At 33.8% G+C, this 16775-nt stretch overlaps 2 protein-coding genes across 2 annotated transcripts; both read right to left on the bottom strand.

Moving 5' to 3' along the window:
* Window positions 1-3559: 3559 nt before the first annotated feature.
* Window positions 3560-8871, bottom strand: LOC145608227 (AT-hook motif nuclear-localized protein 6-like). Its single transcript, XM_081663840.1, has 5 exons — window positions 7755-8871; window positions 6060-6127; window positions 5309-5440; window positions 4462-4623; window positions 3560-4296 (listed from the first exon to the last, which is right to left on the bottom strand). The coding sequence occupies exons 1-5, from the start codon at window positions 8113-8115 to the stop codon at window positions 3985-3987; spliced, it is 1035 nt and encodes a 344-aa protein (XP_081519966.1). The 5' UTR covers window positions 8116-8871; the 3' UTR covers window positions 3560-3984.
* A 1906-nt stretch (window positions 8872-10777) lies between these two features.
* Window positions 10778-15267, bottom strand: LOC145609050 (65-kDa microtubule-associated protein 3-like). The gene is made up of 12 exons (XM_081664620.1): window positions 15169-15267; window positions 14862-15068; window positions 14265-14516; window positions 13927-14136; window positions 13669-13824; window positions 13391-13550; window positions 13161-13312; window positions 12991-13078; window positions 12072-12145; window positions 11918-11992; window positions 11464-11704; window positions 10778-11250 (listed from the first exon to the last, which is right to left on the bottom strand). The coding sequence occupies exons 1-12, from the start codon at window positions 15238-15240 to the stop codon at window positions 10796-10798; spliced, it is 2142 nt and encodes a 713-aa protein (XP_081520746.1). The 5' UTR covers window positions 15241-15267; the 3' UTR covers window positions 10778-10795.
* Between the last annotated feature and the right edge of the window lie 1508 nt (window positions 15268-16775).

Genomic DNA, 16775 nt, shown 5'->3' with positions numbered 1-16775 from the left:
ACCTACTATGCTCTTCCATTGGAACAATTATGACATTGATGATACTAAGACTTTCAAATCTTATAATGTCGGTGTTAAGAATGTTACAATCATTAATTACGCCAATAAACTTTTAACGTAGTTGTCATCGAGGAGATTGGGTGGTTTTAACAAGGTTGGATTTGGATAATTAGGCTAGAGTTGGAACAACTTGAGAGTTTAAATACGAGATTAATCCAAATAACGAAAAAAACTGTGATTAATAGTAGAGTGAATACTATATTAGGTTACTATTTATGAAACTCAAGCAAAATTGTTGGCTCTAGAGAACAAACTAGTGAAATGAGATATTTAAGTGTTTACAATCAACTAACTAAACAAACAATAAAAAAAATAAAAAATAAAAAATAAACTAAACAAACAATAATTGTCCAATTGATTATAAAGTAAGGTAAATACAAAGTTTAATAATAAAAGAGATAACTTGTTCATGAGAATCATAAGGTACATAATTTCATAGATTGCCTTATAAGTCTTTTAGAATGTGGTGGTTTTAACCTTAATTTCATAATTACGTTTTTTGCAAATTTGGTGAAGTGGATCAAAATTTGGTAGATAAAAGAAGAAATAGGAGTAAGCTAAGCAAATTTAAATCCAACATATTTTCTAGTGTCAAATACCTAATTATAAGTAATAAATAAGCAAAACTTAGAATTTTTCATTCGAAAAACTTGCAATTTATGTCAATATGTGAAAAGTAAAAGCACCCAACAAACACATGGATAGTTTGCCAATTAAATTTGAGCAAATAAAATTCAATAATGATTGAATGGTTGGTATCGCTACTTCTATATGTATATGTAGTTGGCAAACAGGCAAAGTTAGGTGACAAGAAAAATTATTGAGCCTTATTTATTTAGCCTTTCATCAAACTTTTGTAATAGTCTACCTATTCATAATTATGCAAGTCAATGTCAATGGTTAATTTATTTATTTTTTTCATTTTATACCATTGAAAATGTTAAAGAAAAATAAAAATAGGGTTAACCTTAAAAGTTTTAAATTTTTTTTTTTTAATATTGGGCTTTAGGCAATGTAACAATTGTGACTTAACATATAACATGTTTGATGGTAAACCAATAATTTTTTAATTAATTAAGGTGCATGTTGACATATAGTTATCAAGTTTCTTATTTAAAAGCTTTTAAATAACAGTTCTTATATATTATTGCTATAATTTTAATAGAACTTGACGTGCATGTGTTTTATTATGGTCGTGGAGCTTAATGATTGAGTAAAATGACATCATAATTCATACATTATACTATTATGCTTACACTGTTATACAGTTAAGTTGACTTTTGTTATCTAAATCCTCACTTTAGACAGCATATCTAATTAATCTGTCTGTATTATTTCTATTTCTTTGTAAAGTTGCAAGTTGTTGGGGCATACTAGTCTGTAAAATTAATGAATTTTAGTTTTGTATGCAAGCGCAATACATTAATTTAACACAGTAGCATGTGGATTCGATATGAGCATAATGACATACATTTTAAATATAGCAGCGTAATAGATGACACGACACGAGGCACAACCTATCACGACCCACATCCATCTTTACCCGGTACTATATGTTGAGGCCAATTCTAATACACGAGTTCTAAGCAAGGTTATGAGGTAGCTTCATCGGTTTTAGAGTAAAATAGTGTATAGTTAGACGCTACGTTGCACAAGAACAAGTATGTATGTAGTACTACGTATAACATAATCAGAAATACTTGCGTGGACCTAGTTCACAATAATATTATTGTGGACCCGAGGTTTATACACACGCAACTGACATTAAATTGAACATAGTGACCTTTTTTTTTAACATAGTAACCTTATTTTTAACATAGTAACCTTTATTAAAAGTTGCATAATGTTTAATACAATTGTGAAGTCGAAGTACGACGTTATGACCCTTATTTTAACATAGTGACTTTTATTATTAATATTGACCTTATAAAATATTTTATTAAAAAAATTAACCTCTTATAGCCTATATATTACCAAAATGACTTTTATTTTCAACATAGTGACCTTTATTTTATTATAGTGACTTTTTTTTGTATTAATAAAACAACCATACTCGTAGTTTCTCTAATGTTAGTGGTCCACAATAAATTAGTGTGAACCAGATCCATTTAAGAATTTGTATAACACAATAACAGTTGACTTGGTCAGTCTTCAGTTCTTCACAGAATGCTGTTATTTACATTTGTTGAAAATTCAAGATTTTTTTTTACACACAAAAGAAGAAAAAAATACTCGTGTGGACCGTGTTAACACTTGGGACATGAAGACTTGTTGCCATAATGCCACGTGGACAATCCTAATATTCTCCCAAAAAAATAAGTCAATTCTGAATAAATGTGACAAGGATATCCAAACCCAAGTCAATTCATTCAATCATTAAACAATTTAATACACATGTAGCTTTCACACCACACTTTCTCCTTTTTTCCTTAGCTTTCTCAACAATGAGCTTCCTCAACACACTTCTCATTTCTCACCCATTACATATATATACCCTCATTTTTCTTATCCTTTCTACTTCAACAAAACACAACACCTCTCTCACCCACACTCACTCTCACTATCCTCTTTTTCGCTCGCTCTGTGTGTGTGTGCTCGTGTGTGCGTGTACTTGTTTCTAGCTCGAACTTGTTATTTTAGTTGCTTATAATAATGTTAGGTTCCACAATTGAATGGATAGCTCAAGCTACTTCAAACTTTCATTTTATTTTCTGTTTTTGCAACATTATCATAGTCTTTCTTCTCATTGATCGCTCAAAAAGCGACATGAATCATACTCAAAGCAGCATTGATGCTTTTCAGATTGTTTTGGATCAAAATACTTCAAGAAATGACTATGAGAATGATGTCAAAGTAGTAGAGGATTGTTATATGACAGAAGAATTAGCCTCTCAAGTACAAACTGAAGCAACGAAACATGTAGATAATGACCCTCAAGAAGAAGCAGCAGCAGCCTCTGAAGCGCAAACAGAACCGGCAATAGATGATGAAACTCAAGAAGAAATGACAGTTGATGATCATGAGCTAAATGCACGTATCGAGGACTTCATAAACAAGATTCACCGAGAATGGCAGGCAGAGAGGCTGAGAGTAAAAATTTACGAGCAAGGATTGTAAAGTTGTAACAAGTGCTAGCATATGTTTACTGAGAATATAGAACATTCCTCCCCCTTCCAAAGGCTAAGCATTCCTTCTGAACTACTAGCCGGAAAGAACATTCAATCCCGAGTCTTGAGTACCACCACACAACGTAGGCTACGACACAGCAAACATTGTGAAACAGGGATTATGAGTAATTAAAATAGTTAAGACATAAATCAGCCATTATCAGGTAGTTTAGTTGTCAGATTTAATACTACTGTAAGTAAAAATAAAGGGACAGAAAAATGTTGACCTTTTGTCCTACAAAATGATCAGCACACTTCCTTTTATTTGGGTGGTGGGGGGACTGAGATACCATATTGAAATGAAGGGATCAAAGAAATAGATGCCTTGGAAGCTTTTCAGAAAGTTCCAAGCAGTTTGGAAGGCGGGAACGCGTCATGTTTCTCCAATTCAAAATTCAGCATAAATTCTTGCTATGAAAGCATAATTTTAATTCCACAAAAGTTGAACAGAAGAATGAGGAATACATGTCATACATCTGTAGTTTCTAAAGAAACCCAAGAAGAGGGACAAAACACCCAGATAAATAACAGCGCCATCAGCTGTACTAACTAAACTAAAAATCCTGACTAGTCCTAATAAACCGGCAAATCCTGTGTTAAAAATCTGAAGCTAATGTGAAACTAAGAACCTAATTGTAACGATACATGTTGACATACTGCGATTTCCTGAGTGAGAAGAGCATAGCCTAGGTAAATCTGAGGACCACTAAAATTTGAAAATACAAATACAGATGTGAGAAAAACTAAGGTCAGTTTATCAGCCAGAAATCTCCAGATTTGAAGGACTGTCGTCATCATCGAAATCATCAGAACCCCCTTCAGGAGTTGATTCGTTAAGGTCAGCTTCAAGGTCCATCGGGTCCATTTGCATAGAGTTCATAGAAGGCAAGTTGTCGGTATGGAATGAGGGGGGTGGAGATGTGAAGTTTACCTTCTGTCCCCCGTAACCTCCTTCTGGGACTTGGTTGTTGATGATAGCTGGGATGGCAGCGGTGGTTGCGGGTTCAGCTCTCTGCTTTTTGGGCTTGTGCTCTTGATGATGGCCCGGTAAGAAACTCCCCAGTACCACCTGATAATTCATTCAGGTGTGACAATTAGCATAAGCCACAGTAAAACATTGAGTTTATAAGAACAGTGAACAGGTTTGCTGTATTGAGTATAAAATAATGCATAGGCTGGCAACACTAGTTTACCATTTACTCGAGAAAGGGAAATTAGTTAATTATTATCTTACCTGAACGGGGCTAGCAGCAACGAGAAGACCAGCAAGTCCACCACCTAAGACACGCCCATCAGGACCTGCTAGTGAGACACTCATGCCTCCTGATCTGCTCTTCATTATCCCGTTGTCAGTAGGCATAAATGATCCAGACAAGGAAAGTATCTCAAAACGTCCCTACAGGATCAATAAAGAACTAGATTAAAATCTGTATAATCAGCCAGATATTGCAGGCGGCGAGAAAACCCAAGAATACTGAACACAATGAGAACCAAATATGACAAGCTCACAAGATATCACTCTTTAATTAGACTTATTCATTTTGTCGTCAATGTACAGGCTCCTAAATTTTGAAAAGTGCAATATCTATGGATTACTAAAAAGTGCAAGCTAGATCAGATCCAAGACCTAAACATCTCAAAGAAGCAAACAGGTCTCTCTTATACATGTATGCAATTGCACTTGTATTGGGAATGAAACACCACATGTCCACAATGTCACCGTAATTTGCTAAACAAGGACGAATAGAAACTGCCTTATAATACCAAAGAGCTTCAAAGTATGTCCATTCACCCCCCCCCCCCTCTCCTCCTCCCTGCCCTTCCTAGTAAAGATAATCATCCATCATAGAAGTCGTTCTTGATTAGCTCCAGCCAAATTAAAAATAAATAAAATAACCCTCATTTACAGTTCACAGTATTGTACCAAAGAGCTTATAGTGAAGTTGCATTTTCTAGAGGTTGGATTAAGCCACCACTAGAAAATGCAACTTCACTTTCCGTCCCCTTTCCCATCCCCCCTATAGAAGTCTTCCTACCAACAATTCAGGAACCTCATGTAAAGAAAGGAGAAGAAGGCATACTTCATATGTTAAAGTGCCACCAGAAGAATTAGGTTGACGAAGGGTGACATTTGAGATTGAACCGCTTGCAGAAAGAACACATATAGCACGGGATTCCTGCTGAGAAAACGATAGAACCTTCATCGCGACATCCTGATGGCAGGAAAAGAACAGAATCAGAGACAAGTGTTTGTTCATTAGAGTAGGCTGAATATACGTGTAAGCATGGAAAAGATAAGACCAAGTAATTATACTATCTTGGGAACTTAAGCAAAAATATATTTAAAACCCCGGAAAATAAGAGCTCAAATGATCCAGAAAGCATGTTTTAAAAACTACTTAGAGTAAAACAAACAAGGTGTGGAATCCAGAGGTTTTGGGAACATGGGGCGTTACTCGTATTAGTCTAATCATCTTCTTTAAAAGAACACTTTTTGGTCATTATCTAAATTATCTGTCAGTGATTTTGCAATTCTCAACTGAAGAATGGGTGTAAAAGTAAACCATACAACTACTCCAGGGCACTTCAAAATAGAGATATTCATTTCAGCAGTATAACAATGAATGTGTTGTATTGCAATTATGTAAGCATCAGGAAAAACATTTTTCAGAAATACGTAGCCTTAGACTAAATCCAGCAAAGACAAATTTCTTTAAGCTTTGGTTGCAGTCAGTATAATGAAATAGCTGAAGATCTTATGATGAACAGCTATCTGTAAAATTCAGGGAATATTGATTAACAAGAACATTTGACTGAAGTCTTAATACATACCTCCCCGGCATTTACAGTGATCACATGAGGGGTGAAATTTGCGCCAACGAAATACGCAAGTCGATCACCTGAATAGCTTCATATATTAGCAATCGTCAACCAAATCAGATTAAAAGTTATTCACAGGAACCAACTAAACTATAAGTTATAGGCAGATAGGATACGGTATACAAGTGAGAAGCACATGAAATTTAGGCATAATATACATGGCAGGGAAAGGAGTCAGCATCTGTCAGTTTCTAGCAATAACATGTTCCTAGAACTCTCCAATTAAGTTCCTTTGATGACATCTCAGCAAGGAGGCATAGTAAGGATGCTAATGAGACACATTGACCACATCAAACATCAGATATTCAGATCTATGACATCATTCCAAGATACATCTATAATGTATAATCTTTATGAGATATATGAGGTCTGTAAGCATTCATGAGTATTAGGAAGCAAGCGGGTGAGTCAGAGTTGGATCAATAACTTCATTGGATAAGATTACCTTGGCTCTTGATTATTTCAGCCGTAATAAAAGCATAGTCAATTCTTGAATCCAAATTATATTTGAATTGAATAAGAATTTAGCACCCTGTCTACCAAGTGGTTAGGGATAAGGCTGCACAAATCTAGGCCCTGAAATCTTGTCAGTGGAAGGGCCAAAGGATCCATACATGGAGCTCACCTATTAATTTAACCAAATCAACTAGTATATCTTCAACATGTCAACCAGATTGAATTATGATCAGGAATTTTGTTTCACTATGGGGATCATTAAAATAAAAAAGACTAATAAGGATCAAACTAACACAATACAGTAGGTAAAAACATAATTAAATGGCAATTGCAGAAAGATGGCAACACATAACAACAACATCAATAGCATATATTAGATTCATACTTCTTTCAAGTCAATTTTTGCAGTAGTGTCAGCAATGCATTTTCCTCATCAAATCATAATGCTTTTTTTAAAGGACAAATTTCCTTCATATAGCTCCCTCTAAATTTTATTAGCTAATATAATTAAACCATTCTTGATGATGTTATCATTCTTATAAATGTATCCCAAATGAGACTTTACTACATAACTTGTCAAATTAACTAGTACTAGTTTCAGGCAGACTTAGTTTTACAATGATTTCAGACCCAAATACAATTTAAACCCCAAAAATATTCAGCAACATATCATATTATCAGAGCATACTTTATAATCAAATCATATCATAGTGCCATACTGCCATTAGGAGAGCATTTGAAAGAACCAAACACCACATACTGCTGCTATCTTATGCCAAATGATCATGAACAAATATTAAGTACCTTGATTCCATATATGGACACAACCAAATTAAACATTGTAATTTAATCTCCATATTCGAACAATATCATATTGCATTCACACATCTTGTAAAATTAACCAGTATATCAGTACATGAATTTGGTAAGGTTGTCAATTTCAATCATATGAAGCAACTTCAGTTATAACTTTGAAATGATCCTTTGGGGCCCCAAGACAGAGCAAGAAAGGAATGTCCTGCTTCAAGTATCTTAAAAGGCAGATTTATCCCACATATTACTACTAAACATCAACTGAAATATGCAAAAAAAAAACAGCTAAACAAATTGCAGTAAAACTAAAACAAATTGCAGTACAAAAAAACATAACCTATATATACATACATATCTTAAAGTGAGGTGCAAAAGTACCTAAACTCTCAAACTCCACTTTTTGTGCCTTCTTAATTGACTGTAAAGGCCTTGCCCTAGGTTGTTTCCAACCAGAAAAATCTCCACTCAGAGGAATTGAAGCCGAAATCGGCATTGGTGACAATGCGGCCGCAGCAGCACCATCAGAGCCATACTTCCTAGGCCTTCCTCTCTTCTTCCTCGGATCGGAAGAAGGCGGTACTCCAGCCAAATTAACAGGTGAAGAGGCAGCTGCCATATTTGGAGCTCCTGGTTGACTCAAAGGGTTTTCACCCCTAGCTGTCAAACAGAAACCCTGACTCCCTTCATCACCTTTCACTGTTACCCCAGAACTACTTATTTCCTCTTTACTAGCCTCCATGCATTAAAGGTTCAAATTTTCAATACAAACTCAACACAATAAACCCTTTCAGACAACCTAAAACCCTAAGATTTTACAAATTATAATAAACCCAGAAAAATTTACTAAACTACCTTAAAAAAATTTATAGAAATCATATATTGAACTGAAAAGTTGCTAATATTAAAAAATGATCAAATACCCAAAACCCAGAATCTTTTGAAAAAGCCCAGAAACAGGTCAATCAAGAACAAAAAAAAATCAAAAAATTTCAACTCACTTACTGGAAATAATTTCTTCTTTGAAAAACTAAAAACTGAAAATTTCAGAAAACACCCACAAATTTTAATAAAAAAACCAAAAGATCTTTTATTTCAATCTAAAAATCAGAAATTTTTTCTAAATTATATTCACCATTTCAACAAAATATAGGAAAATAATAACAAAATTAGTAAATTTTTTTAGCTTAACTTAAAAGAAAATACGTACCCTCAACCTATTCCTCACTGTCTGAAAACCACCAACTAGTTTTATTTTCTGGAAACTGGGTTTTTTGCAGAAAAAGAGAAGAAAAAGGAGCAAAAATAAAAAATTTCTACAAATTGAAAAAATAAAATATTAACAAATACAGAAGATAATAAAAAATTTGAAACTTTAATTAAATATTAGACCCATCTAAATTACAAAATACGAAGAATTAATTATGGTTAAGAAAATGGTTCAAGTCCGTCTAGGGAATTTAATAAAGCAGGTATGAGTATACCAAAAAGTAATAAAATTTTCAAAATTAATTAAAAGAAAAAAATAGGAAATATAATAAAAACAATTTCCTTTTATGTTTTTTCATTATTTAAAAAAAGGGTGCAAAATAATAAATTAAAGGCTGTAAAGTTAAGGTAAGAGAGAGCATGCCAATTTTCCAAACTACTACTACTAGCCTTGTTGCTTTGTCTTTTGGGGGTTAAAATTAAAAAATTTAAACGGATGATCATTACAATAATAAATAAAATATTACCCTTATTTTGAATCATAATTTACCGTTAATTGCCACTTTGAAAATATCCATTTGAATCTCCATCATGTTCAAATGTTCAATCTTTGCGGCTAGGGCTTTCTTGTACAGTTGTACTATACCTTTGGACTAGTTTAAGGATCTACCTTGATCACCACACCCATTAATTTTTTTTTTTTAAAAAAAAAGAAAAGAAAATAAAAAAGAAAAAAAGGAGAAATTTTGAGCATTTATCTTGTTTGTCCCCCTCTTAATAATGTGTAAAAAGATATTTGATGACAAGCTTTTTTTTCCCCCCCTAGCTTTGTAATAGTTCTGGTATAATTGCATTTATAGGTTTTTATTTTATTTTTATTATTTTAATAATTGTTCATTGATAATTTACATTGCAAATGTGATAAATCTAGATTATTAGGACTTGTAAGTAATTTTTTTGTTGCTTTTTGGATAGGTGTTATGACATAAATTGTTTTTTTTTTTTTTTTTTTTTTTTTTTTTTTTTTTTTTTTGTGACGGATGAGACATAATTTGTTTGCTACATAAAAGCATGGATGTAGGTCTTTCAAGATAATTAAAAAAAAAAAAAAAAAAGCATGGAAGTAGGAATTGATTTTTGCGCATCAATCAGACAACAAATTCCTGCCAAAAAAATGTGTACATTTAAATTTGTAAAAATTAGAAAATAAAAATATTGTATACATGGATTGTTTCGCATTAATTATGCACAATAGTATATTTCATGCTACAATAATACATTCATTTCAAACTGATTTTCTTAAAAAAATATATTCATTTCAAAAATACTCAAAAATGCAATTCTACCACCTCCCTAATAATAATGTTGTGGGAAAGTCAAGTAGAATTTTGAAAGTAATTATGTCCAAAAAATTCTATATAAAAACATTACCCATGGCAAAGATGTTCCAAGAAATTTCCTAAAACTTTTAATCCATTATCTAGGCCACTCAATCAAACAATATCTTCCTGTAATATTTGTTTAATCTGCCTTTTAAAGGAGTGTCATAATCATTAATTAGTGTTCATCACTTAGAAAAACACTAATTTATTTTCATTTTATCTAAGGTGACATCATTTTTATGGAGTAAAGTATACGCCAAACAAAGCAAATAGTGAAAATTTTCCAATAAAGTATAAGCCATGTGATGACCACCTACCTATTTGGTGGAGTTTCCAATTAATCCTTCTAATATTACAAAGAAATTAAATGTCTAAGGTAAAACCTAATTTAAAAAATAACAAAGACAATAAATCTTCAAGGTAAAACTGAAAAAAAATATTTTAATAATAATAAGAAGAGGGAGAAACCCCCCATCAATGGTCAAAGTAACATGACAAAGATTATGAATGGTCAAAGAAGAAAGTAATTTTTTCCAATTGAATAAAGATATATGAGTATTTTACAAGCATATAATTGACAAGTTCAAGCAACCAAAATAGATTAAGAATGCAGCACTGTATAGCACTGTAATATACAAGTGAATATGAAGCCAATAAAAATAATTTGACTCATCCATCAATTTAAGTAAATATGTACTCTGCTCAATCAAGAATAAATAGTCACGTTCATAGTGTAATTTGAACAATGTGACCACACAACCCCGACGAAGATTATGTTTTCAGAAAAGGATTCCTCTAAGATTCTAACTTCCAAGGTTTTTCTTCACACAGTCACACATGTATTACTCTTTTAAGATGAGTATTAGGCAATATAAATCCTGCTCTTCTTTCCTCAAATGAGTATTCTACTTCTTCATCAGTTTCTTCCACCAAATTGTCACCATCATGAAAATCAGGCTGATGAAGAGGTGCAGGTGTCATTGATGTGTGCATTGGAGCTGAAACTGTTGAAGGTGTTGCAGGTTCAGGAATATGCATTACTTTTGGAGTCCAGTTTTCTTCTTCATCTTCAGCAGGAACATTCCTTGAGGGTGTAGTATATATTTGTTGGGATGTCTCTTTCTGAAAGGCTGTTTGCTGTTGCATGGCATTGTTATCATCATCATAGAAATCCTCGTGTGCTCTTGTTGATGCCGTGGAAGAAATGGGAGAGAAAGGTCTGCGTAGCATAGCTGGTTCTGTTTCACGACCGTTGAACGTGAAGTTCTTGTCCAAAACCCTTTGCACTACAATAGTAAAGCAATATCATAAGTGGGATGAACATAGTAGGAATCCTCTATCTCATCATATGTTTTTGCACCACACAGTTTTCTGAATACTTCATTTATATAAGCCATAATAATACATGAGTCCATGTCACAGGAACTGAAAAAACACATCATCAGATGCAGGTGCCAAACTTTCTGCCTCAGAAATATGGCAGTGTCCAAAAAACTTACCAGTTTGTGATCCCATGTTCTCATCTCTCTTGGAAGGGCGCAAATTTGGTGTTCCTCTGGCTGAATGAGATGAGTCAGGCCGAGGTGTTTGAATTGCATTTCCTCCAACAGAAACCCTTCTACCATTTCCTCCTCCCGCAGATATTCTAGAACTTTTCTTTGCAGACTTCATTGGGCTGGGTTTAGAGCCAAAAAGTACCTCTTGTTCTGCCATCAGTTGTCCTTGAAGTTTCTTTTGTTCCTAAGATTTAGATATGAAAATACATGATAAATAAAACATCCTTTTCCAAATATACTCAAACAAATGTCCAGTTTGCTTTTTCTATCCCCAGTTTCTTATTTGTATATGAAAACATGCAGCAACAAAAAAGAATACGAAATAATTTATTTGAGTAAGGTGGTAGTAAGACAAAACAAAAATTATCGAAAGTAAAGGATTCAATGCTTTACACACCCGCTGTCGTTTCTTTTCTTGTTCCTTATCCTGTCGTAATGTAATGTACTCCTCGAGCATAGAAAGAAGATGAACCTGATCGATACACCTAAACAGGTTAGAAGAAGGCAAATGTAACAATTAAGACTTTCTTAGCAGAGATGTATATACTTACACCATCATACAAGAACTCGAGACCTCTTTCTTCCTCCCAATGTTGAGTTTTTGCAGCCAGAGCCTCAACCATCCCTGCATAGCATTGAGAACAATCAAAATCAGCCAGCCAAAGAAAAATCAGGACCAGCCAATTAATATAATATAGATACTTGCAAAAGTAGCAAGCACTTTAACAAGGTTGAAGACTTAATGAGAAATTGAGAATCATACCTCTCAACAACATCTCTAAATATTACACTGACTAACGAGAAGTTTAAACTGATAAACCTTAAGTGCATGTTTGGATTAGGGTAATATGTTAAGGGGGTAATAAGTCAAACTTGAAAAAACACAAGTAATTAAAGGTGTTTACAAATGAAAATATTAGTTGTGCTATGAGTAAAAGAGAGAGATGAAGGAAATTATTAACCTCATAATGAGGGTAATAGTTACTCACCCTCCCCCTAGTGTAACTATTACCTACCCCCAAAATGAGGGTAATAGTTCCTCTTTCTTCACCTCATACCACACAATCACTACATAATTTTCCTTACAATCACACCATCACTATCTCCTTCCCTATATTCACTTTCATTTTGCTTAGTTTGACTTTTATTACCCTAGTAATACATCTCCTTTAATCCAAGCATGCCCTAAATGTATATACCTAATACCTATCTGGTTAGTATTTGTGAAATACTTATATAAAACTGTTCCTCAAAAATTACATACTGCATGAAGGTTTCATAATCCAACCATTACGACGGTTGGGAACTCCTAACCCTCTAAACATTATCAAAATTTAATATTGTGAGACAGGCATTGAAAGCAATTCCCACCGCATGCTGCTGTGAAGCCTGTAATATAAAACTGCTCCCAGATTATGTCTGTTACATCATCTTGGGAGTTGGGATACAGCGTGATGTTATAATGTTTACCTGGAAGCTTATTAACTATTGTTCGTGCTTTCTCTGCACGTTTGAGGATGAGATGAGAACCTCTTCCTGCATTGTATCTATTTTCATCCTGACATAGAAGTGAGGCATCTGTCAACACCTTACAAAGAAAATACGAGAAAGTAGCAAATTACGGGCAAACCAAGAACTACCATATTATATTGTTCAAGCCACTCCTCCTCCTCACAGGCAGACAACCACTTCTCAACTTTTTCCAGAATATCTTTGCGGCTAAAAGCCTCTTCTTTGACCTTGGAAACTTCTAATTCCATTTGTTCGAGGACAGAAGCAGGGTCCAAAGCTCCTAAATAAAGAGGATTGAACATTGTGAAAATAAGCACACAATAACAAAATTAACAATAAAATGCCGAAAGCAAGTTACCTGATTCTATTGCCTCAATGAGATGTTCTGTTTCATCATCTAATGTAGGAATGATATGTGTCTTTAGACAAATTTCATCTAGCTCTGCCCTCTTCTTCAAGACAAGCTCTTTCATCTTACTTGATTTCAGCTCTTCTAGCCTGGAAACTTCTGCCTCAACCTGTACAATCAAATGCATTTATTTTCGATGAGATCAACAATTCCTAAACAACCAAGTATCTTTGTTAGAGATTTCCAGGAATAAATAATTAAATAAAGATAAGAGGAATGCTTCTCACGTATTTAATAAAATCTGCTGAAAGCATGTTGGGGCCGGTTATCTCATCTTCTGAAGCAGCAATATTACATGTGACATGTTGAAATGGTTGTTGTTCTTCAACTGGTGTATCCATCAGATTCCAGAGCTCCAGCAACATGGTAGCAAGATCTTGGAACTGCACAAGAATAGTTACAATAGCACACAAGTTTAGCCAATAAGAAATTTCACTAAGAAGAAAGCAAACAAAAAACTTATCTAAAAGACCACATCTCTGTACCCTCTGTCTCCTCTGAAGCTTAAGCTCTCGCAGACTTTTTACGGAAGACTCCAGTTGTTGAAGTGTATGCGAGCTTATACTATAATTTTCTTCAGATTCAACTAAACTGGGATGAAGTTCTCTTACAGTTTCCTTAAAGTCCAATCCAAGGACAGAGCATAATAAACTCAATGCACTTAGGTTCTCCAGGACTTGCTTCAGGCGATCACTCTGCAAGTTGGTAACTGGATAGGATTAAAAATATATTTATAGACTAAAAATTTTGCTGCTAGAGAAATTAGCAGTCTGAAGCCTTAAATTGAAGAGAAAGAGGCCTTATTTATCAGAAACAAGCGCACCTTCTCCATTTGCAAGGACTGCAGTTGTTTTTTCAATTCTTCAAGCCTTCTCAGAGTCAAGTCATTGTCATCCACAGCTTCGTTTGAGCTATCGTATCCATCCGATCCATATAGTGCTATCGATACATTTTGAATCTGTTCAATGACCTCAAGAAACTGATTCTTCCTGTCTTCTTTCCTTTTCCGCATCTCTTCTAGTTGTGAAAGAATGGCATTGAGTTCCTCCTTCAAACTTCCAGCCTTTTGCTCAGTCTAAATTATATAGCTCAGTTTATTATTCCGCATTAATGGCATAAACAAACGTTATTAGAAACTGATCTAAGAAGTGAATCTGAATACATCTTCTTAATCAAAATTTTATAATCCACAAAGATTAATCACGGAATCATGGATCAATTTGATTTTTTATAACCACAGTAAGTGACAACTGACAAAAGTTGCATGCAAATTGTTTTGAAAAGAAATGTAGCTTAGATACATCACATGTCAGAGGAATCAGACAGCATTACAAAAATATATATCCTGCTCAAGCATTCTATAAAGAAGTAAAGGTTACTAATTCAACAAATTCACAAATCAATTATTTCAGACTATTACCTGCCTGATATGTACTGGAAGTTCTCCAATCGCTGAACAGATGGCCGCAAGTTCTGCCTCTGAATCAGCAATAGCCTGTCGTAGCTGAGCTCTAGAGCGGTTAGCAACATCAACTTTTCTTCGGTATACTTCTAGGCATTCTTGTTCAAGCTCAAGTAACATCTTATCCCTAGCTATTTCAGACTCGCCCACCTCATCCCATATTATCTAAAGACAGCAATAGACATAAGGAACAACAGTCAATCGCTGATGAAAAAACAATAAAAATAACATACTATCCTTGAAATGCAGTTAGCTTGTACCATACCTGAAGTTCATACAAAAGAGACCCACATGTAGTTTCTGCTTGAGAAAGAGGATCATTCTGAATGTCACCCATATTAATAAATATCTATCACCACGAGATAAGCAAAATCAGTAACAAGTGAAGGAAAAAAAAAAACTGCAATTAGAAAATTGAACCAAAACTGAAGTCTAATTTGGTGCACGTAGGTGCACAATGTACGAGCACCACTCTATAGCGATGCCTACACTACACAATGCAAACAAACCCGAAAATAACTAAACGAATTCCTTCAAGAGAAATTACATAGAATTATTAAAGAGCTGTTTTTGATTCAATAAGCTTTAATTACTAAACTGTGACTGCTAAAAAGAGCTCTAATTAGACCTAATGATCCACTAATCTCACACCACGACAAAACAAGCAATAAAGAAAAATAAAAATAAGCATATCACAATAATATAAACCTGTATACGTGAAAGGAATATAATCTAGTTGATGTACACAAGAAGCTGCTGAAACAATGGCATTTATGACATAATCTATGAACCACTATGTACAATTAATTAGCTAAAGGGTTCTATCAATTGTAATTAATCATCATTAATTAATTGTACGGAGTAACTTTCATCATCAGCAAAAACCCAAAATCAAACATCACAAAAAACAACAGTTCCAATGAAAAATGCAAACCAACATATTTATAAATTAGCAAATTTACAATAAGCAAACCCTAATTTCGGCGATTAAAATTGCAGATTAGGCAATTTATCAAATTTAGATCAAACATCTTCAAATCAAATGGCATAAACATTCGAATTAGACACTCACATTTGCCAAATTACAAACAAAAGTTAACCAAAATCAAAACTTATAAAAACCCAATTAATGGAAAACAACAGGTAGAATTAGGGTTTTGGAGGGTCAAATTTAGGTGGATTGAATAATTAATGGTCAGTGAATATTAAGTTAGGTAGAAAAACAAGCTAAAAATAGTAAATTTAGAAGTAAATATAAACCGACAGAAAGAGAATAAATCGGGAAGAGAGAGAAATTGCATGAACACTAACCTTGAACGAAGAAACAAATTAAGGAAAAATGTCGGCAAATTAGGAGAGAGAAAATGAGATTGAGAAGAATGAAGATGATGATGCAGAAGTAATGAGGTATGGGGTGAGGGAGACAAGGATTATGAACAAATTCGACCGTTACCAGTGGAGGGAGGAGCGCTCAATAATTAATATGAAAATGTGAGGATCTTCTATTTTGTTTATTTTTCACAAGTATTTTTTTTTTTTTTTTTTGGTTTTTTAAAGTATTATTGTAAAATGCCTAAAAATAAGGACATGAGGGAATTGTGGAGAGTCTTGAGAAGATGAAGAGGTTGGTATTGTACTAGAATTGCTTAGATAGTTAGATCGTGTGAAGGGTTAGCCCGTTAGAGTACGGTGGGTGTATGATCCAATTATGGGTTTTTGATAAGTTGATTTTGAATTTTAGCCTTTTGTGTTAGTTGCATTTACTCCCTATAATTTGAGAGAATAGTCTAAGTATTTGTATAGTACAATTGGGTTTGATAGTTGTCTTGGTGTATGTGTGTGAGATTGTTAGGCAAAGAAAATGAGTCTAAT

This window comes from Chenopodium album, chromosome 23, assembly GCF_948465745.1.
Source record: "Chenopodium album chromosome 23, dcCheAlbu1.1, whole genome shotgun sequence".
Lineage (NCBI taxonomy): Eukaryota > Viridiplantae > Streptophyta > Magnoliopsida > Caryophyllales > Amaranthaceae > Chenopodium > Chenopodium album.
The sequence above is the reverse complement of the archived record's forward strand: the minus strand, read 5'-3'. Positions and strand labels throughout refer to the sequence as shown.

Coding starts and splice junctions, on each gene's coding strand:
- LOC145608227 (XM_081663840.1), bottom strand. CDS start 8,115: ATGGAGGCTAGTAAAGAGGAAATAAGTAGTTCTGGGGTAACAGTGAAA. Junction 5,441..6,059: donor TCACTGTAAATGCCGGGGAG/GTATGTATTAAG, acceptor TCCTGCCATCAG/GATGTCGCGATGAAGGTTCT. Junction 4,624..5,308: donor GTGGCACTTTAACATATGAA/GTATGCCTTCTT, acceptor TTGATCCTGTAG/GGACGTTTTGAGATACTTTC.
- LOC145609050 (XM_081664620.1), bottom strand. CDS start 15,240: ATGGGTGACATTCAGAATGATCCTCTTTCTCAAGCAGAAACTACATGT. Junction 14,517..14,861: donor TTCCAGTACATATCAGGCAG/GTAATAGTCTGA, acceptor TATATAATTTAG/ACTGAGCAAAAGGCTGGAAG. Junction 11,993..12,071: donor TCGAGTTCTTGTATGATGGT/GTAAGTATATAC, acceptor TGTATCGATCAG/GTTCATCTTCTTTCTATGCT.